At 47.5% G+C, this 22,301-nt stretch overlaps 1 protein-coding gene across 1 annotated transcript in view; it reads left to right on the top strand.

Moving 5' to 3' along the window:
• The window catches only part of LOC121552519 (signal-induced proliferation-associated 1-like protein 1), a 238,837-nt gene that overhangs the window by 150,031 nt on the left and 66,505 nt on the right, over positions 1-22,301 (top strand). The window contains exons 6-11 of the mRNA XM_045211170.1: positions 411-633; positions 1,821-1,951; positions 8,031-8,219; positions 9,013-9,187; positions 17,043-17,146; positions 19,943-20,100. Of these exons, the coding sequence (XP_045067105.1) occupies positions 411-633; positions 1,821-1,951; positions 8,031-8,219; positions 9,013-9,187; positions 17,043-17,146; positions 19,943-20,100 (980 nt within the window). The remainder of the gene's footprint in view (positions 1-410; positions 634-1,820; positions 1,952-8,030; positions 8,220-9,012; positions 9,188-17,042; positions 17,147-19,942; positions 20,101-22,301) is intronic.

Below are 22,301 nucleotides of genomic sequence, written 5' to 3'. Positions count from 1 at the left end.
GTGTCAACGGTACAGGCTGGTGGCGGTGGTGTAATGGTGTGGGGAATGTTTTCCTGGAACACGTTAGGTCCCTTGATACCGATTGATCAAAGTTTCCACGCCCCAAAGACTGTTCTGGAGGCAAAGGGGGTCCGACCCGGTACTAGATGGGGTTCACCTAATAAACTGGCCTGTGAATATATATACACTCACACACATGCAGACTGACTCGCTCTATACACTTGCACATTTCCATTACCTATTTTGAGTATTACGATAAGTCAAATTTGATGCAATGTGAAACAATCATCATTGATATTGAACTTAGACATTACTTTATCGGACAGTTCATCTTTCAAACATGTCAAAAAACGCACCTTCTCCCCCTCAATACCTCCATACTAACATTACTCCTCCCTCCCCCCTCTCAGCAGGGTAGTATAGGCAGCGGGGGCAGCTCCAGTGGCTCTGGGGGAGGAGGTGGCTCAGAGGAGGGGCCCCTGGAGACCTCTCTCCCCCGCTTCACCAACGCCGGGGTGTCCGTGCTGGAGGCCCCTAAAGACGGCCAGGGGCAGCACGCTGATAGGGCCAAACGGTCTGTGGAGCACTGCGACCTGGGGTCTTATTACTACAGGAAATACTTCTATCTGAGAGGTGAGAGGGAGGGAGAGGTCTGGGGGCTTACTACTACTACTACTACTACTACTACTACTACTACTACTACTACTACTACTACTACTACTACTACTACTACTACTACTACACTACTACTACTACTACACTACTACTACTACTACACTACTACTACTACACTACTACTACTACTGCTACTACTACTACTACTACTACTACTACTACTACTACTACTACTACTACTACTGCTACTACTACTACTACTACTACTACTGCTACTATTACTACTACTACTACTACTACTACCACTACTACTACACTACTACTACTACAACACTACTACTACTACACTACTACTACTGCTACCACTACTACTACTACCACTACTACCACTACTACTACTACTACTACTACTACTACTACTACTGCTACTACTACTACTACCACTACCTCTACTACTACTACTACTACTACTACTACACTACTACTACTGCTACTACTACTACTACTACTGCTACTACTACTACTACCACTACCTCTACTACTACTACTACTACTGCTACCACTACCTCTACTACTACTACCACTACTACTACCACTACCACTACTACTACCACTACCACCACTACTACTACTACTACTACTACTACTACTACTACTACTACTACTACTATTACCACTACTACTACTACTACCACTACTACCACTACTACTACTACTACTACTACCACTACTACTACCACTACTACTACTACTACCACTACTACTACTACTTACTACTACTACTACTACCACTACTACCACTACTACTACTACTACTACTACCACTACTACTACCACTACTACTACTACTACCACTACTACTACTACTTACTACTACTACTACTTACCACTACTACTACTACTACTACTACCACTACTACTACTACTACCACTACTACTACTACTACCACTTACTACTTACTACTTACTACTACCACTACTACCACTACTACTACTACCACCACTACTACTACTACTTACTACCACTACTACTACTACCACTACTACTACTACTACCACTACTACTACTACTACCACTACTACTACTTACTACTTACTACTACTTACTACCTCTTCTTCTATAGCGGTCTCTATTCACGCATAGCTAAGGTTGAGTAGATATGACTGTCTGTTGGGAAAATAAATTTATTTTCTCTCTCGTCCAGAGCATTGGAACTACCTGGGTGTAGATGAGACTCTGGGCCCAGTAGCAGTGAGTCTGAGGAGAGAGAAGCTGGAGGAACACAAGGAGCATGGACAACAGTACAACTACAGGGTCATCTTCAGAACCAGCGAGGTAAATAGCTGCATATCTATCAGGGTTGGGGTCCATTCATCTTCAGAACCAGCGAGGTAAATAGCTGCATATCTATCAGGGTTGGGGTCAATTCAAATTGAAGTTAGTCAATTCAGGAAGTGATTTTAATAAAAAAATGGAATAACTTTTCACTTAAATAGCTTCTCCTTTCCAGTTTATTGACAAGTCATTGAAAAGAGACACCCTTTTTTCAGTTACTGTATTGGAATTTCAGTTTGCATCCTGAATTAACTGGCTTCAATTTGAATTGACCCCAACCCTGATACAGTGGGGCAAAAAAGTATTTAGTCAGCCACCAATTGTGCAAGTTCTCCCACTTAAAAAGATGAGAGAGGCCTGTAATTTTCATCATAGGTACACGTCAACTATGACAGACAAATTGAGAAAAGAAAATCCAGAAAATCACATTGTAGGATTTTTAATGAATTTATTTGCAAATTATGGTGGAAAATAAGTATTTGGTCACCTACAAACAAGCAAGATTTCTGGCTCTCACAGACCTGTAACTTCTTCTTTAAGAGGCTCCTCTGTCCTCCACTCGTTACCTGTATTAATGGCACCTGTTTGAACTTGTTATCAGTATAAAAGACACCTGTCCACAACCTCAAACAGTCACACTCCAAACTCCACTATGGCCAATACCAAAGAGCTGTCAAAGGACACCAGAAACAAAAGTGTAGACCTGCACCAGGCTGGGAGGACTGAATCTGCAATAGGTAAGCAGCTTGGTTTGAAGAAATCAACTGTGGGAGCAATTATTAGGAAATGGAAGACATACAAGACCACTGATAATCTCCCTCGATCTGGGGCTCCACGCAAGATCTCACCCCGTGGGGTCAAAATGATCACAAGAACGGTGAGCAAAAATCCCAGAACCACACGGGGGGGACCTAGTGAATGACCTGCAGAGAGCTGGGACCAAAGTACAAAGCCTACCATCAGTAACACACTACGCCGCCAGGGACTCAAATCCTGCAGTGCTAGACGTGTCCCCCTGCTTAAGCCAGTACATGTCCAGGCCCGTCTGAAGTTTGCTAGAGTGCATCCAGAAGAGGATTGGGAGAATGTCATATGGTCAGATGAAACCAAATATAACTTTTTGGTAAAAACTCAACTCGTTGTGTTTGGAGGACAAAGAATGCTGAGTTGCATCCAAAGAACACCATACCTACTGTGAAGCATGGGAGTGAAAACATCATACTTTGGGGCTGTTTTTCTGCAAAGGGACCAGGACGACTGATCCGTGTAAAGGAAAGAATGAATGGGGCCATGTATCGTGAGATTTTGAGTGAAAACCTCCTTCCATCAGCAAGGGCATTGAAGATGAAACGTGGCTGGGTCTTTCAGCATGACAATGATCCCAAACACACCGCCCGGGCAACGAAGGAGTGGCTTCGTAAGAAGCATTTCAAGGTCCTGGAGTCTCCAGATCTCAACCCCATAGAAAATCTTTGGAGGGAGTTGAAAGTCCGTGTTGCCCAGCGACAGCCCCAAAACATCACTGCTCTAGAGGAGATCTGCATGGAGGAATGGGCCAAAATACCAGCAACAGTGTGTGAAAACCTTGTGAAGACTTACAGAAAACGTTTGACCTGTGTCATTGCCAACAAAGGGTATATAACAAAGTATTGAGAAACTTTTGTTATTGACCAAATACTTATTTTCCACCATAATTTGCAAATAAATTCATTAAAAATCCTACAATGTGATTTTCTGGATTTTTTTCCCTCATTTTGTCTGTCATAGTTGACGTGTACCTATGATGAAAATTACAGGCCTCTCTCATCTTTTTAAGTGGGAGAACTTGCACAATTGGTGGCTGACTAAATACTTTTTTTCCCCACTGTATATATGGTCTTCTTCCCTTCTCTCCAGAAGAGCTTCTAACCCTGATCCCCTTCAGCCTTTCCCCCTCCTCCTCTTTATCTTCCACATCCCCTTCATCCCAGCTTCCGTAGCCAATCAGCTTCTCCGTAGCCGATGTGAGTAAGACCTGTAAACAGGTTAACATTCACAAGGCCGGAAGGCCAGACGGATTACCAGGATGCGTACTCAGAGCATGCGCTGACCAGCTGGCAAGTGTCTTCACTGACATTTTCAACCTCTCCCTGGCCCAGTCTTTAATATCTACATGTTTCAAGCAGACCTCCATAGTCCCTGTGCCCAAGAACACCAAGGTAACCTGTCTAAATGACTATCGCCCCGTAGCACTCACATCTGTAGCCATGAAATGCTTTGAAAGGCTGGTCATGGCTCACATCAACACCATCATCCCAGACACCATGGACCCACTCGAATTCGCAAACTGCCCCAACAGATCCACACTGCCCTCTCCCACCTGGACAAGAGGAACACCTATGTGAGAATGCTGTTCACTGACTACAGCTCAGCGTTCAACACCGTAGTACCCTCCAAGCTCATCACTAAGGACCTTGGGGCTGAACCCTTCTCTCTGGATCCTAGATCCTGGACTTCCAGACGGGCCGCTCCCAGGTGGTGAGGGTAGGCAACAACACATCCGCCACGCTGATCCTCAACACGGGGGCCCCTCAGGGGTGCGTGCTTAGTCCCCTCCTGTACTCCCTGTTCACCTACGACTGCGTGACCGCGCACGACTCCGACACGACGGTGGTAGGCCAGATCACCGACTACGATGAGACAGCCTATAGGGAGGAGGTCCGAGACCTGGCCAGGACAACAACCTCTCCCTCAACATCAGCAAGACAAAGGAGCTGAACGTGGACTACAGAAAACGGATGGCTGAGCACGCCCCCATCCACATCGACGGGGCTGTAGTGGAGCCGGTCAAGAGCTTAAAGTTAATCGGTGTCCACATCACTAAGGATCTATCATGGTCCATACACACCAACACAGTCGCGAAGAAGGCACAACAACGCCTCTTCCCCCTCAGGAGTCTGAAAATATTTGGCAAGGGCCCTCAGATCCTCAAAGTTATACAGCTGCACCATTGAGAGTATCTTGACAATCAATCAGCTGCCGAAATTTCATGACCGCCACAGCCCTAGTTATTGACCTTTTCCATGTCAGAAGTGTCATGCACGTGTGTTTAGTGAGTCCGTCAGATGAGAGGCAGTAGGGATGACCAGGGATGTTCTGTTGATAAGTGCGTGACATGGAACATTTTCCTGTGTTGCTAAGCATTCAAAATGTAATGAGTACTTTTGGGTGTCAGGGAAAATGTATGGAGTAAAAAGTACAATATTTTCATTAGGAATGTAGTGAAGTAAAAGTAAAGTTGTCAAAAACATAAATAGTAAAGTAAAGTACAGATACCCCAAAAAACTACTTAAGTAATACTTAAGTACTTTACACCACATGAATTGACTCAGGGGTTGTGAATACTTATGTAAATGAGATATTTATTTTTCAAAACATTTGCAAAAATGTCTAAAAACATGTTTTTCATGTTGTTATTGTGTGTAAATAGTTGAGAGGAAAAATCTATTTAATCCATTTTGAATTCAGGCTGTAACGCAACAAAATGTGGAATAAGTCAAGGAATATGAATACTTTCTGAAGGCACCGTATTTACCTCAATTACCTCGTATCCCTTTCACATCGATTTGGTACTGGTACCCCTTGTATATAGCCAAGTTATCATCACTCTGTCTGTATTTATTATTACTTTCATTATTACCTGTTATTATTTCTTTTTTCTCTCTCTCTATTTTCTTTCTCTGCATTGTTGGGAAAAGCCTGTCAGTAAGCCTGTCAGTCTACACCTGTTGTTTACCAAGCATGTGATTTAATAACATTTGATTTGATTCAACTGCCTTTTCAGTTCCTATGACCCTGGTATTATATAACCAACAATGTCATCCATCCTGAAAGCCTCCTCTCTACCTCCCTCCGTCCTTCTCTCTACCTCGCTCCTCTTCCTCAGACCCTGCAGTAGCATAACCGGTCATTTTCATCATCCCAACCCTACTTTCCTCCCACTCACAGCCCCTCTGACCAGCATTCAGAAGGAAGAGACATAACTACTGTTAGTTTCACAGTAAAATAGACTGAAATAGAGCTAAATTATTGAATGTGAGTGGAAGCAATGCTCTTACAGTTGTATAACTAATTTACAGTTATAGAATCTGGTTACATTTATGGAACCCCTTTATAGTTATAGAACTCGGAACCCTGGTTACAGTTTGAATGTGGTTACACTTATAGAACCTTTTACAGATATAGAGCACTGTTAGTTTTAGAACTTGGTTACAGTTCTAGAACCTGTTTCCAGTTCTAGAACACGGTTACAGTTCTAGAACCTGTTTCCAGTTATAGGTGGTTACAGTTCTAGAACCTGTTTCCAGTTATAGAACACGGTTACAGTTCTAGAACCTGTTTCCAGTTATAGAACACGGTTACAGTTCTAGAACCTGTTTCCAGTTATAGAACACGGTTACAGTTCTAGAACCTGTTTCCAGTTATAGGTGGTTACAGTTCTAGAACCTGTTTCCAGTTATAGGTGGTTACAGTTCTAGAACCTGTTTCCAGTTATAGGTGGTTACAGTTCTAGAACCTGTTTCCAGTTATAGGTGGTTACAGTTCTAGAACCTGTTTCCAGTTATAGGTGGTTACAGTTCTAGAACCTGTTTCCAGTTATAGGTGGTTACAGTTCTAGAACCTGTTTCCAGTTATAGGTGGTTACAGTTCTAGAACCTGTTTCCAGTTCTAGAACACGGTTACAGTTCTAGAACCTGTTTCCAGTTATAGGTGGTTACAGTTCTAGAACCTGTTTCCAGTTATAGGTGGTTACAGTTCTAGAACCTGTTTCCAGTTATAGGTGGTTACAGTTCTAGAACCTGTTTCCAGTTATAGGTGGTTACAGTTCTAGAACCTGTTTCCAGTTATAGGTGGTTACAGTTCTAGAACCTGTTTCCAGTTATAGGTGGTTACAGTTCTAGAACCTGTTTCCAGTTATAGGTGGTTACAGTTCTAGAACCTGTTTCCAGTTATAGGTGGTTACAGTTCTAGAACCTGTTTCCAGTTATAGGTGGTTACAGTTCTAGAACCTGTTTCCAGTTATAGGTGGTTACAGTTCTAGAACCCAGTTAGGTGACAGTGATAGAAACAGATACAGTAATGGTGGTCTAATATCTGCTAATAGCTGCTCCCAGTATACCGCCCCCTCCTATTCTCTCCACCCCTCTTCTCTTCTACACTCTGCTCGCTGCTATTGGAAGGTGTGCAGGTGTGTGAGTGAGTGTGTGTGGGTTGAGACAGCGTCACAGTGCTGCTGTGGGTCCTCTCAACCAGCTGAAGTTCAGCCCTGTTAGTTCATTTAACTCACAGGTCTCAGTCAGAACGTAAAGGACCACTAAGCTACAGTACACTACAATACACTTTATTATACATAATAATATGCTGCACATGTCAACGCCTTTCAACACTCAATGACACTGTACTGTCTCAGTGACACACACACACACACACACACACACACAGGGGACTTGACTCAGTGTGTTTACTATTAAATATAAATTCAAGGTCCCTCTCATTCTATTATTCATACTGTCCTCCCCCTGAAGTTTTCTTTAGCCTTAGACGGAGTGTGTTATCCCCTCAGGAAGTTAGTTTTAGCCCTAAGTGCCTCTGTAAGTGAACGAATTAACAGTGAGGAGAAGCCAAGGCCTCACACACACACTGGTGTCTTTTTCTCTCTCTCTCTCTCTCTCTCTCTCTCTCTCTCTCTCTCTCTCTCTCTCTCTCTCTCTCTCTCTCTCTCTCTCTCTCTCTCTCTCTCTCTCTCTCTCTCTCTCTCTCTCTCTCTCTCTCTCTCTCTCTCTCTCTCTCTCTCTCTCTCTCTCTCTCTCTCTCTCTCCTCTCTCTCTCTCTCTCACTTGCTCGTTGTTATTGTTGTTGTTGACCTCCGATGACCATGCAGCATTAACAGCTGAGAGGAAGAAGTTGGAAGAAAGCTGCTCTGTCTAAGGGAATGATATTAGATTGGATAGGTATTGATCTGAACAGCCCAGTATCATCCTGGCTATACATAATAATGGATCTGTCTCTCTTCTCTCTCCTCCCCTCTTCCTCCCTCTAGCTCACCACCCTGCGGGGGTCCATCCTGGAGGATGCGGTGCCATCCAGCTCTAAGCACGGCCTGGCGCGGGGCCTGCCCCTCAAAGAGGTGCTAGATTACCTGGTTCCAGAGCTCAACGCCCACTGTCTCAGACTGGCACTCAACACACCTAAAGTCACAGAGCAGCTGATGAAGCTGGACGAACAGGGGGTAGGGGGAAAGCACTAAAGGACACACAGACACCCTCTCCTCTCTCGGTTTCTGTCTTGATGGGAGAAAACCTTTTATCTGTCTGGTTGTTGGATCTGTGGTTGCTCTTCTCTTGGGGATGGGGAGGAAGGAGAAAGGGAAGCATTTTAATAGTTTTCAAACAGGGACTGTCATAAACTGTGTTCTCTCTCTCTCTCTCTCCCCCTCCCTGTCTCCTCACTCCATCCCTCCATCTCTCTCTCGCTCGCTCTCCCTCCCTCTCTTTCCCTCTCTGTCTCCCTCCCTCTCTGTCTCCCTCTGTCTCCCTCTGTCTCCCTCTGTGTCTCCCTCTGTGTCTCCCTCTGTGTCTCCCTCTGTGTCTCCCTCTGTGTCTCCCTCTGTCTCCCTCTGTGTCTCCCTCTGTCTCCCTCTGTCTCCCTCTGTGTCTCCCTCTCTGTCTCTCCCCCTCTGTCGCTCTCCCTCTCTGTCTCTCCCTCTTTGTCTCTCCCTCTTTGTCTCTCCCTCTCTGTCTCTCCCTCTCTGTCTCTCCCCCTCTTTCTCTCCCTCTCTGTCTCTCCCTCTTTGTCTCTCCCTCTTTGTCTCTCCCCCTCTGTCTCTCCCCCTCTGTCTCTCTCTCTCTCCCCCTCTGTCGCTCTCCCTCTCTGTCTCTCCCTCTCTCTCTCTCTCTCTCTCTCTCAATCTCTTCCTCCTTCTCCCCCTCCCTCCTCTCTCTCTCTCCCTCCCTCCCTCCCTCCCTCCCTCCCTCCCTCCCTCCTCCCTCCTTCCCTCCCTCTCTCCCTACCCCTCTCTCTAGTTGAGTTTCCAGTTGAAGGTGGGGGTGATGTACTGTGCGTCGGGACAGAGCAGTGAAGAGGATATGTATAATAATGATTCAGCAGGTCCTGCTCTGGAGGAGTTCCTACAGCTGCTGGGGGAGAGGGTCCGGCTGAAGGGATTCACCAAGTACCGAGCCCAGCTGGACACCAAGAGTACGTTACTACACCACACACACAGTACCGAGCCCAGCTGGACACCAAGAGTACGTTACTACACACACACACACAGTACCGAGCCCAGCTGGACACCAAGAGTACGTTACTACACACACACACACACAGACACCAAGTACCGAGCCCAGCTGGACACCAAGAGTACGTTACTACACCACACACACACAGACACACCAAGTACCGAGCCCAGCTGGACACCAAGAGTACGTTACTACACCACACACACACACACACACACACACCAAGTACCGAGCCCAGCTGGACACCAAGAGTACGTTACTACACTACACACACAGTACCGAGCCCAGCTGGACACCAAGAGTACGCTACTACACCACACACACACAGTACCGAGCCCAGCTGGACACCAAGAGTACGTTACTACACCACACACACACACACACACACACACCACACACACACCACACACACACACACACACACACACACACACACACACACACACACACACACACACACACACACACACACACACACACACACACACACACACACTGGTTTGATTCTATATAAAGAGGGGAACATGCTAGAGCTGGGACAATAAACCAAAAATGATTGACACCGACCGTACCGATCACTTATCGCAGGCATTTTGCTGTTATTGTTCATTACGATAAGTAGCCTATACTAGAGAAATGTGAAGTTTATAATGAAAGAAGTTTGCTAATATGAGACAATTGATGGCTACAACCATCAAACTAGTATTAGTAGCTTGGGCGGTATCCAGACACATATCTCCATCCCGGGATATTCAGTAATACCGACACTGAACACAAGGGGTGCTGTTTTCAAACACCACTGAGCCTCTGTAATCAAATCAAATCAAATTGTATTTGTCACATGCGCCGAATACAACAGGTGTGTAGCCCTTAAACAATGAAATGCTTACTTACAAGCCCTTAAACAATGCAGTTTTAAGAAAACTAAGTCTTAAGTTAAAAAAATAGATAAATAAGAAGAAATAACAAATAATTAAAGAGCAGCAGTAAAATAACAGTAGGGAGGCTATATACAGGGGGTACCGGTACAGAGTCAATGTGCGGGGGCACCGGTTAGTTAAGGTAATTGAGGTAATATGTACATGTGGTTAGAGTTAAAGTGACTATGCATAGATAATAAACAGAGAGTGGCAGCAGTGTGAAAGAGGGGGTGGGGTGGGGTGGGGGGTGACAATGCAAATAGTCCGGGTAGCCATTTGATTAGCTGTTCAGGAGTCTTATGGCTTGGGGATAGAAGCTGTTAAGGAGCCTTTTGGACCTAGACTTGGCGCTCCGGTACGCTTGCCGTGTGGTAGCAGAGAGAACAGTCTATGACTAGGGTGGCTGGAGTCTTTGACAATTTGTAGGGCCTTCCTCTGACACCGCCTGGTATAGAGGTCCTGGATGGCAGGAAGCTTGGCCCCAGTGATGTACTGGGCCGTACGCACTGTCCTCTTTAGTGCCTTGCGGTCGGAGGCCGAGCAGTTGCCATACCAGGCAGTGATGCAACCAGTCAGGATGCTCTCTGGTGCAGCTGTATAACTTTTTGAGGATCTGAGGATCCATGCCAAATCTTTTCAGTCTCGTGACGGGGAATAGGCTTTGTCGTGCCCTCTTCATGACTGTCTAGGTGTGTTTGGACCATGATAGTTTGTTGGTGATGTGGACACCAAGGAACTTGAAGCTCTCAACCTGCTCCACTACGGCCCCGTCAATGAGAATGGGGGCGTGCTCGGTCCTCCTTTTCCTGTAGTCCACAATCAATGCTAACAAGTACATGTAAAATCCTATAGCGAATGCTATCTAAATGCTAATGAGCATATTGTGAACATTTTATGCAGTCTCTGACAAACTATTTCCAGGACAGACATCCCAGCTCATAAAGTCATACAAGTAACTCAAAATGGCTACTCACAGTTTGCTGCGTACACAAAACAAATATTAGACAGCAAGGCTTGATTGCAAGAAGCTAACCACTTAGCTAGATCAAAACTATGAAATAACACATATGGAATCATGTAGTAACCAGAAAAGTGTTAAACAAATCCAGGGCTCTGACCACCTAGTAGTAGTTTAAAGGATATTGTCAGAACGCTGCGTGTGGATGTGGTGCAGGGAATCAAGCGCAGGAACCAGGGTGTTCGTCAACAGACTTTAGTATATCCAAAAACAGGAATAAGTCGCCGACCCAACCGGGTGGCACGAACAATTACGCACAACAACAACAGTGCGAAATACAAGAAAAAAGCGCACGCAGTGCGAACTCTCAAATACAAAGTTATGAGAGAGGAAACTCCTCAATGGCAACAGCTGACAATAATAATCACACATAACACCTGACCCAACACACGATAACTAAATAGGAAACAAAATCAAAGACTAACAAGGGACAGGTGTACAACCAGACAAAACCAAACAAACATGAAACATCGAACGGTGGTAGCTAGTACTCCGGGGACGACGACCGCCGAAGCCTGCCCGAACAAGGAGAAGGAGCAGCCTCGGCCGAAACCGTGACAGTACCCCCCTTGACGCGCGGCTCCAGCCGTGCGCCGATCCCGGCCTCGGGGACGACCAGGACGACGCGGAGCAGGGCGCGTAGGATGACCCCGATGGAACTCGGTCAGCAGGGACAGGTCTAATATGTCCCTCCTCGGCACCCAGCACCGCTCCTCCGGGCCGTACCCCTCCCACTCCACGAGATATTGGAGACCCCCCATCCGGCGTCTCGAATCAAGGATGGACCTCACAGTGTACGCCGGAGCCCCTCGATGTCCAACGGGGCGGAGGAATCTCCTCTATCTCATAATCCTGGAGTGGACCAGCTACCACCGGCCTGAGGAGAGACACATGAAACGAGGGGTTAATATTCCTGTACTCAATAGGCAGTTCTAACCTGTAACACACCTCGTTCAACCTCCTCAGGACTTTAAATGGCCCCACAAACCACCGACCCAGCTTCCAGCAGGGCAGGCGGAGGGGCAGGTTTCTGGTCGAGAGCCAGACTCGATCTCCAGGTGCGTACACAGGCCCCTCACTGCGGTGGAGATCGGCGCTCGTCTTATGCCGACGGATGGCCCGCTGCAGGTGAACGTGGGCAGCGTTCCACGTCTCCTCCGAGCGCCGCACCCACTCATCCACCGCAGGGGCCTCGATCTGGCTCTCGTACCAAGGTGCCAGAACCGGCTGGTACCCTAACACACACTGGAAAGGGGTTAGTTGGGTGGAGGAGTGGCGGAGAGAGTTCTGCGCCATCTCGGCCCACGGAACGTATCTCGCCCACTCCTCCGGCCGGTCCTGGCAATAAGACCTCAGAAACCTCCCCACATCCTGGTTGACACGTTCAACCTGCCCATTACTCTCCGGGTGGTAACCCGAGGTAAGGCTCACCGAAACCCCCAACCGTTCCATAAACGCTCTCCACACTCTGGAGGTGAACTGGGGGCCTCGATCAGACACTATATCCTCGGGTACCCGTAATGCCGGAAGACATGGGTAAACAGAGCCTCAGCGGTCTGTAGGGCAGTAGGTAGACCCGGCATGGGTAGGAGACGACAGGCCTTCGAGAACCGATCCACAACGACCAGGATGGTAGTATTCCCCTGTGAGAGGGGAAGGTCTGTAACAAAATCCACCGAGAGGTGGGACCAGGGTCGTTGTGGAACGGGCAGGGGTTGTAGCTTACCCCTGGGCAAATGTCTGGGCGCCTTACACTGGGCACACACCGAACAGGAGGAGACATAAATCCTCACATCCCTGGCTAACGTTGGCCACCAGTACTTAGTGCTAAGGCAGTGAACTGTCCGGCCGATACCTGGATGTCCAGAGGAGGGGGACGTATGAGCCCAATAAATGAGGCGATCGCGTACCTCGAGCGGAACGTACGTCCGACCCACAGGACACTGGGGAGGACTTGGGTCGGTGCGTAACGCCCGCTCGATCTCGGCATCGACCTCCCATACCACCGGTGCAACCAGACAAGACTTCGGTAGTATGGGAGTGGGCTCAACGGACCTCTCCTCCGTGTCATATCGCCGAGACAGGGCATCTGCCTTCCCGTTCTGGGACCCAGGGATGTAAGTGATTTTAAACACAAACCGGGCTAGAAACATAGTCCAGCGGGCCTGGCGAGGATTCAGTCTCCTAGCTGCCCGGATGTATTCCAGGTTACGGTGGTCAGTTAGAATGAGGAAAGGGTGTTGAGCCCCCTCAAGCCAATGCCTCCACACCTTTAGGGCCTGTACCACGGCTAACAGCTCCCTGTCCCCTACGTCATAATTCCGCTCCGCCGGACTGAGCTTCTTAGAATAAAAAAGCACAGGGGCGGAGTTTAGGTGGTGTGCCAGACCGTTGTGAGAGAACGGCCCCAATACCAGCCTCGGACGCGTCAACCTCTACCTGGAACGGTAAAGCGGGATCCGGATGCGCCAACACCGGCGCCGAGGTAAACAGGTCCTTCAGTCTCCCAAAAGCCCTGTCCGCCTCAGCTGACCACTGCAAGCGCACCGGACCCCCCTTCAACAGAGACGTAATGGGAGCTGCCACCTGTCCAAAACCCCCGGATAAACCTCCGGTAATAATTCGCAAAGCCCAAGAACTGTTGCACCTCTTTCACAGTGGTTGGGGTTTGCCAATTACGCACAGCTGACACCCGGTCAACCTCCATCTTCACCCCTGACGCAGACAATTGATAACCCAAAAAGGAGACCGACTTCTGAAAGAACAGACATTTCTCTGCCTTGACATATAGGTCATGCTCCAACAGCCTCCTCAACACTCGGCGCACCAGGGCTACATGCTCAGCTCGGGTAGAACTGTACACCAGAATATCGTCTATGTACACGACTACTCCCTGCCCCTGCATGTCCCGGAAAATCTCATCTACAAAGGATTGGAAGACTGAGGGAGCATTCATTAACCCATATGGCATGACGAGATACTCGTAATGACCGGAGGTCGTGCTAAATGCTGTCTTCCATTCATCGCCCTCTCTAATGCGCACCAAGTTATATGCGCTCCTAAGATCCAATTTTGTGAAGAACTGAGCACCGTGTAATGACTCCGTCATAGTCGCAATCAGAGGAAGTGGATAGCTGTACTTCACTGTAATCTGATTGAGACCGCGGTAATCAATACACGGGCGCAGACCTCCATCTTTTTCTTCACAAAAAAGAAGCTTGAGGAAGCGGGTGAAGTGGAGGCCCGTATGTATCCCTGTCTCAGAGACTCGGCGATGTAAGTTTCCATTGCCTTCCTCTCCTCTTGGGACAAGGGATACACATGGCTCGCGGGGAGGGCTGCTCCTGACTGGAGATCTATCGCACAATCCCCCCTGTCTATGAGGCGGCAGCTGCGCCGCCCTAGTCTTACTGAACACCAGTTTCAAATCCTCATACTCAGGGGGAATCTGCAGTGCTGGCATTAGATTCGGACTCTCCACCGAGGTCGCCCCTATGGAAACACCCAGACACAGCCCCACACACTGAGCAGACCACCCTGTAAGAGCTTTCTCTCGCCACGAAATAGTAGGGTCATGGGTAATTAACCAGGGAAGCCCCAGTACCACCGGATACGCAGGAGAGTCAATCAGATAGAGCTGAATCGTCTCCTCATGACCCCCCTGCGTCACCATCTTAAGAGGCGCTGTGACCTCCCCAATCAACCCAGATCCTAACGGACGGCTATCTAGGGCATGTACAGGGAAAGGCTTATCAACGGGACGGAGGGGAATCCCTAATTTTACACAGAACTGGCGATCTACAAAATTCCCAGCTGCGCCTGAATCTACCAGCGCCTTATGCTGGGAACCTGTGGAAAACAAACAGGCAAGGTTAGGTGAACGACAGAAAGCTCTGGGTAAGTAGGGCGCCTACTCACCTGGGAGGACTCCCCAATGCCTGGCCTGACCTCACCTCCACCAGGAGACCCTCCCCAACACCTAGCCGCGGTGTGCCCTCCACGGCCACAGTTGGTGCAGGGAACGGCCCCCCTCGGGTTCCTACTCCTCCGTTCCCTAGCGCCAGCACCTCCGAGCTCCATAGGGCTCGGCTCGGAGGTGCTGTAAGGTGGAATGGGCAACCCCCACCCGGGACGTCCACGGATAGCGAGCAGGGTGTCCAGCCGAATGGCCATGTCGACCAGCTGGTCAAACGACAACGTGGTATCCCTGCACGCCAACTCTCTCTGGACGTCCTCCCGGAGGCTGCAGCGGAAGTGGTCTATGAGGGCCCGCTCATTCCACCCTGCATCTGCCGCTAGAGTCCGGAACTCCAACGCAAAAGCCTGTGCGCTCCTCATCCCCTGTCGGAGGTAGAACAGACGCTCCCCCGCCGCCTTCCCCTCCGGTGGATGGTCAAACACGGCACGGAAGCGGCGGGAGAACTCCGCATAGGTAACAGTAGCGGCGTCTATTCTCCTCCATTCGGCGTTGGCCCACTCCAACGCCTTGCCGGTGAGACAGGAGATGAGGGCGGAGACGCTCTCGTGTCCCGAGGGAGCCGGGTGTACGGTGGCGAGGTAGAGCTCCACTTGCAGCAAGAACCCTTGACACCCGGCAGCGGAGCCGTCGTATGCCCTCGGGAGGGAGAGCCGAATCCCGCTGGGTTCCGGAAGGGGGACAGGAGGACTGACCGATGGGGATGGTCCGGTAGTTGGGGGCGTGGGTACCCCGCTGGTCTCCCATCGGTGGAGAGTGTTCATCACCTGATCCAGGGCGTGACCGATCTGGTTGATCCTGTCCTCCTGCCCACGAAGACGGTCTTCCATAATGTCCGTTGGCGCGGCTGCTCCTGCTGATTCCATAGTGTGATGTGTGATTCTGTCAGAACGCTGCGTGTGGATGTGGTGCAGGGAATCAAGCGCAGGAACCAGGGTGTTCGTCAACAGACTTTAGTATATCCAAAAACAGGAATAAGTCGCCGACCCAACCGGGTGGCACGAACAATTACGCACAACAACAACAGTGCGAAATACAAGAAAAAAGCGCACGCAGTGCGAACTCTCAAATACAAAGTTATGAGAGAGGAAACTCCTCAATGGCAACAGCTGACAATAATAATCACACATAACACCTGACCCAACACACGATAACTAAATAGGAAACAAAATCAAAGACTAACAAGGGACAGGTGTACAACCAGACAAAACCAAACAAACATGAAACATCGAACGGTGGTAGCTAGTACTCCGGGGACGACGACCGCCGAAGCCTGCCCGAACAAGGAGAAGGAGCAGCCTCGGCCGAAACCGTGACAGATATCTTCTTCTTTTTTTTTTTTAAGTGTGGTGCATATTAATGTTATAAACGTATTATTCTATTTATTGTTATCGCATCAATTCAGGCAATTTATCGCAATATGGATTTTTTCTTCCATATCACCCAGCTCTAGAACATGCTTTGTAAGCGTCAGACAGACAATGAATCAGACAGGCTTTCTCTAGACGTGATGCTGTTATACACAGGCCTGGAGAGATGATGGAAGTTGGAACAATAAGACATCTAATCAACATCTGACTGGCAGACAGAGAGAGAAAAAGAATGAGAGAGGGCATTTTATGGGAAAACAAGCGCCGGCGCCCAGTGTCCAAGAGACATGGGAAGCAGAGTCAAGGATAGAGAACACAGAGACTTTTGTAGTCCATATCTGGGTGGAAAGGACTCTTACAGAGCCACAGAAAGGCTTTCTATCTGGTCTTTGTTGTTCGTGTTGTCTAATCTGTTAGTTTTCTCTCTTAGCTGACTTCACTTGGACCCACTCCCTCTACACCACCTATAAGGGCTATGAACCTGTCTGTTTCTAACCCTAGTTCATTAATGTCTGTTTTCTCTCCTCTAGCTGACTCCACAGGGACCCACTCCCTATACACCACCTATAAAGACTATGAGGTGATGTTTCATGTCTCCACCATGCTGCCCTACACACCCAACAACAAACAACAGGTATGGATAGTTATTATTGAGTAGAGATTTTATACAGGCCAAAGACTATCAGAACAAACAAACAAAATTGTTCATTAAAGAAATTAGCAGAAGAGGTAGAAAACTCAATGATCAAGTCCGTTAAGACAATGCTACTGTCTCCACATTGACTTTTGATCATATCATCCTTCAAAATGTCTAATAAATAAATACAATTACATGCATTTTGCATCATACCGGCTGTATTTCTGTATTTGGAAATTATATATCTTGAGAACTTGATTGTTGACAAGCAAAACATTTTGGGACCATATCACCAATGGACTAATGAAACAAACACCAAAAGATTTTCCTTTAACGTTAAGAAAAAACCCTAATTGAAAAACATGTTTTTTGTTTTTTTCCCCCCACAAAATTTAAATCACAGTGAAGTTATCACAAAACAAAATGTACATCAACTTTTCAATTCACATTAGCAACGGGAATGTCACGAGCTGAGAGAGGGTTCGGGTGATATAATAATATAATAATAATAATATGTTCGGGTGATGTTCTTGCTTCGCAGCGCAAAAGTGCCGTAAATGTCACAGTAGCAAATTATTAATTTATATACAATCAACTCTTGCATGCATATACCATATTACACTCTTAATTAAGGCAACAATTCACAAACGTGCAGACATTTTAAATGGTTTAATTTCTCATCCATACACTCATTAATTTAGCAAGGCAATAACACAGCCAAGTGTAACAACTGCTAGCTAACTTCCTAACATCAAGTTAACAATGTTTGCTTCATCAAGTAACTTCAGCATAGGAAAATGAACATTTACCCCTCTCATACGAATATAAAAGTACAGTAGTATTATCATACAGTGTCATTCATATTATATAGAGCTAGGTAGCAAGCTAAACAAAATGTCTGCACTCTGCATCCTCACATAGCTAACGTTAGTAAATTAGTAGGCTGAGTTAACTGGCTAGTTAGCTGAATGCTAACGTCAGCGAACGGTAGCTAGGGTAGGCTTTTCGGCCTACCTTAGAACAAACCATGCTTCATTTCAACAATATCATCAAAATCATTACATTTTAAAAAAAGCAAATTGCAACTGAACAATTCACTGAGCAGTTGATGGAGTTCCTGCTCGCTTTTGCATTGGAATGAATTACAGTGTTCTGAAAATCCCTTAAAGCTACGCCGTCAATACCCGCCTTTTACTAAAATTTCAGATAGAAACTCAATAATAGGAAGGATAATGCCTATACATTTCAGTTGTTTCAAAAACAGTGCTCTGCTATTACGATGTATACTGTATACTTCTCTGCTGTTTTGGTGCCCTCACTACCACCCTGTGAACAGTGTGAAGCCTCTGCTGTTTTGGTGCCCTCACTACCACCCTGTGAACAGTGTGAAGCCTCTGCTGTTTTGGTGCCCTGGCTACCACCCTGTGAACAGTGTGAAGCCTCTGCTGTTTTGGTGCCCTGGCTACCACCCTGTGAACAGTGTGAAGCCTCTGCTGTTTTGGTGCCCTGGCTACCACCCTGTGAACAGTGTGAAGCCTCTGCTGTTTTGGTGCCCTCACTACCACCCTGTGAACAGTGTGAAGCCTCTGCTGTTTTGGTGCCCTCACTACCACCCTGTGAACAGTGTGAAGCCTCTGCTGTTTTGGTGCCCTCACTACCACCCTGTGAACAGTGTGAAGCGAACCCGTGCACATGCGCAGATACTGTGTGTGACCATGTGGGAGCTAAGTGATGCATCTCGCTCATCTCAATATCCATAGCCTGTTCATTGATGATAGGCCCCTGCTTTACTGAAGCTGCGAGACATGGCAAGCCATGAAATTGCGAGAGACAGTTATGCGTATGAAAACCATAACTGTCACGCAGATCAGTAAAAAATGGTAAGATAAATTGGCGTTCCACATTAAAGGTTTCTGACTCCTCGTGTAGCCTATTACCGGAAACTTCAGGAGAGTAATGGCAGAATCTGCAAAAGCCAGCAGGAGCGGGAGGAGAATGGTTGGGTCAGGTTACGTTTTTGTCTTCTGCTTATCTAGCTCTCTGGCTCCCTCTTGAGTCATTTGTCTTATTTAATCAAACAGTAAGCTTTTAAGCATCAGGCAAGCTCGATGCATATAGCTGAGTTTATTAAAACACATAGGGTGTATCTATATATGGAAAAATACACGTTTAAAAATGTCGACCAATCGATTGGTCGAAAGAACAGACGACTTTCGGTCGACCAAGATCGTTTTTAGTCGGGGACAGACCTACTATACTGTGCCCCTCCCCTCTCTCCGCCCATCGCTATGAAAGAAGCGAGTGTCTGTGTTCTTGGAAGTACGGCAACTAATTAGTCTCCTCCATTCCAAAAATACAGAATCTTAGGAGTCGTGTCCTAGCTAAATGTAATCTTGTGACTAAGAAATGAGGGTCGACGCCGGAAGTCGACGCGCAAGGACTCGAGGAATCAATTATTTTGGACTCTCCACCACTACGTCATCGTTGTTAACAGATGGAAAAATGGCAAGAGACAGCAGCAAAGTCTTGTATGGCAATACTTTGACAAGTTAAATGAAAAGGAAATTGAGGTACGGTAATGGTAGTACAGGTAATGCTTAACCATCTGAAAGGGGACGCACCGTGAGACCCAAACCGTTGCTGGCAGCTGCACAGCTGCATTGTGAATTCACATGGAATTTCAGTATAAATGTAAAAAATATATATTTGTCACATTGTCTCTTGTTGTCCATATGTTTACCTTGAGAGCTTTCCTTTGCTGTTTTCCCTAACCAGTTTGTCTGCGTTTCCCAGCTCCTGAGGAAGCGTCACATAGGTAATGACATAGTGACCATCGTATTCCAGGAGCCCGGGGCTCAACCCTTCACCCCAAAGAACATACGGTCACACTTTCAACATGTGTTTGTAGTGGTGAGGGCACACCAACCCTGCTCTGACAACACCTCATATAGGTGAGTGGAACATCTAATGCACGCACATACACTCACGCATGACACGCTGAGACACTGACACGCTGAGACACACTGAGACAAACACTGAGAGACACACTGAGAGAGACACACTGAGACACTGACACGCTGAGACACACTGAGACAAACACTGAGAGACACACAGAGAGACACACTGAGACACTGACACGCTGAGACACACTGAGACAAACACTGAGAGACACACAGAGAGACACACTGAGACACTGACACGCTGAGACACACTGAGACAAACACTGAGAGACACACTGAGACACTGACACGCTGAGACACACTGAGACAAACACTGAGAGACACACAGAGAGACACACTGAGACACTGACACACTGAGACAAACACTGAGAGACACACTGAGAGAGACACACTGAGACACTGACACGCTGAGACACACTGAGACAAACACTGAGAGACACACTGAGACACTGACACACTGAGACAAACACTGAGAGACACACTGAGACACTGACACGCTGAGAGACACACTGAGACACTGAGAGACACACTGACACACTGAGAGACACACTGAGAGACACACTGAGAGACACACTGAGAGACACACTGAGAGACACACTGAGAGACACACTGAGAGACACACTGAGAGACACACTGAGAGACACACTGAGAGACACACTGAGACACTGAGAGACACACTGAGAGACACACTGAGAGACACACTGAGACACTGAGAGACACACTGAGAGACACACTGAGACACTGACACACACTTATTTCTTAATTTTATTTCCCTGTGTTTCTGTTCTACCTTCTTTTATTTTTAGTGCTACATTGTTATTGATTACTGGATTGTTGGGTTTGGAGCTGGCAAGAAAGGCATTTCACTGTCTTGTGCACGTGACATTAAAACATGAAACTGAAACACACACACACACACCCTGCTCTGACAACATATTTTATTAACACACGCGTGTCAACACACACACACACACACACACACACACACACACACACACAACCTGTTCGACCAACACCCGCTGCAGTACAGTGTTGCTCAAGGGCACATCAACAGATTTTTCACCCAAGCTCACAAGGTGAAAAATGTGTTGATGTGCCCTTGAGCAAGGCACTTAACCCTAATTTGCTCCAGGGTATGGTGTACTACTATGGCTGACCCTGTAAAATAACACATTTCACTGCACCTATCCGGTGTATGTCACAATAATACACATTGCATTCATTTTATGTACACAATAGTGTTTTCAGATTTTCATATCGTCATACCGTCCTACTCTCATCCCGGGATTTACCGTATTACCGGCTTAGTACACAAGGGGGCACCAAAAAAAATGCAAAGAATACCATTGGGCATCTACATTTACATTTACATTTTAGTCATTTAGTAGACGCTCTTATCCAGAGCGACTTACAGGAGCAATTAGGGTTAAGTGCCTTGCTCAAGGGCACATTAACGTCATTTAGCAGACGCTCTTAGCCAGAGCGACTCACAAATTGGTGCGTTCACCCTATAGCCAGTGGGATAACCACTTTACAATTTGGGGGGGGTTAGAAGGATTACTTTATCCTATCCCAGGTATTCCTTAAAGAGGTGGGGTTTCAAATGTCTCCGGAAGGTGGTGAGTGACTCCGCTGTCCTGGCGTCGTGAGGGAGCTTGTTCCACCATTGGGGTGCCAGAGCAGCGAACAGTTTTGACTGGGCTGAGCGGGAGCTATGCTTCCGCAGAGGAAGGGGAGCCAGCAGGCCAGAGGTGGATGAACGCAATGCCCTCGTTTGGGTGTAGGGACTGATCAGAGCCTGAAGGTACAGAGGTGCCGTTCCCCTCACTGCTCCATAGGCAAGCACCATGGTCTTGTAGCGGATGCGAGCTTCAACTGGAAGCCAGTGGAGTGTGCGGAGGAGTGGGGGTGACGTGAGAGAACTTGGGAAGGTTGAACACCAGACGGGCTGCGGCATTCTGGATGAGTTGTAGGGGTTTAATGGCACAGGCAGGGAGGCCAGCCAACAGCGAGTTGCAGTAGTCCAGACGGGAGATGACAAGTGCCTGGATTAGGACCTGTGCCGCTTCCTGTGTAAGGCAGGGTCGTACTCTCCGAATGTTGTAGAGCATGAACCTGCAGGAGCGGGTCACCGCCTTGATGTTGGCGGAGAACGACAGGGTGTTGTCCAGGGTCACGCCACGCCACGTTAC

Source organism: Coregonus clupeaformis, chromosome 36 (assembly GCF_020615455.1).
Source record: "Coregonus clupeaformis isolate EN_2021a chromosome 36, ASM2061545v1, whole genome shotgun sequence".
Taxonomy (NCBI): Eukaryota; Metazoa; Chordata; class Actinopteri; order Salmoniformes; family Salmonidae; genus Coregonus; species Coregonus clupeaformis.
This window is presented reverse-complemented; position numbering and strand designations above follow the sequence as displayed.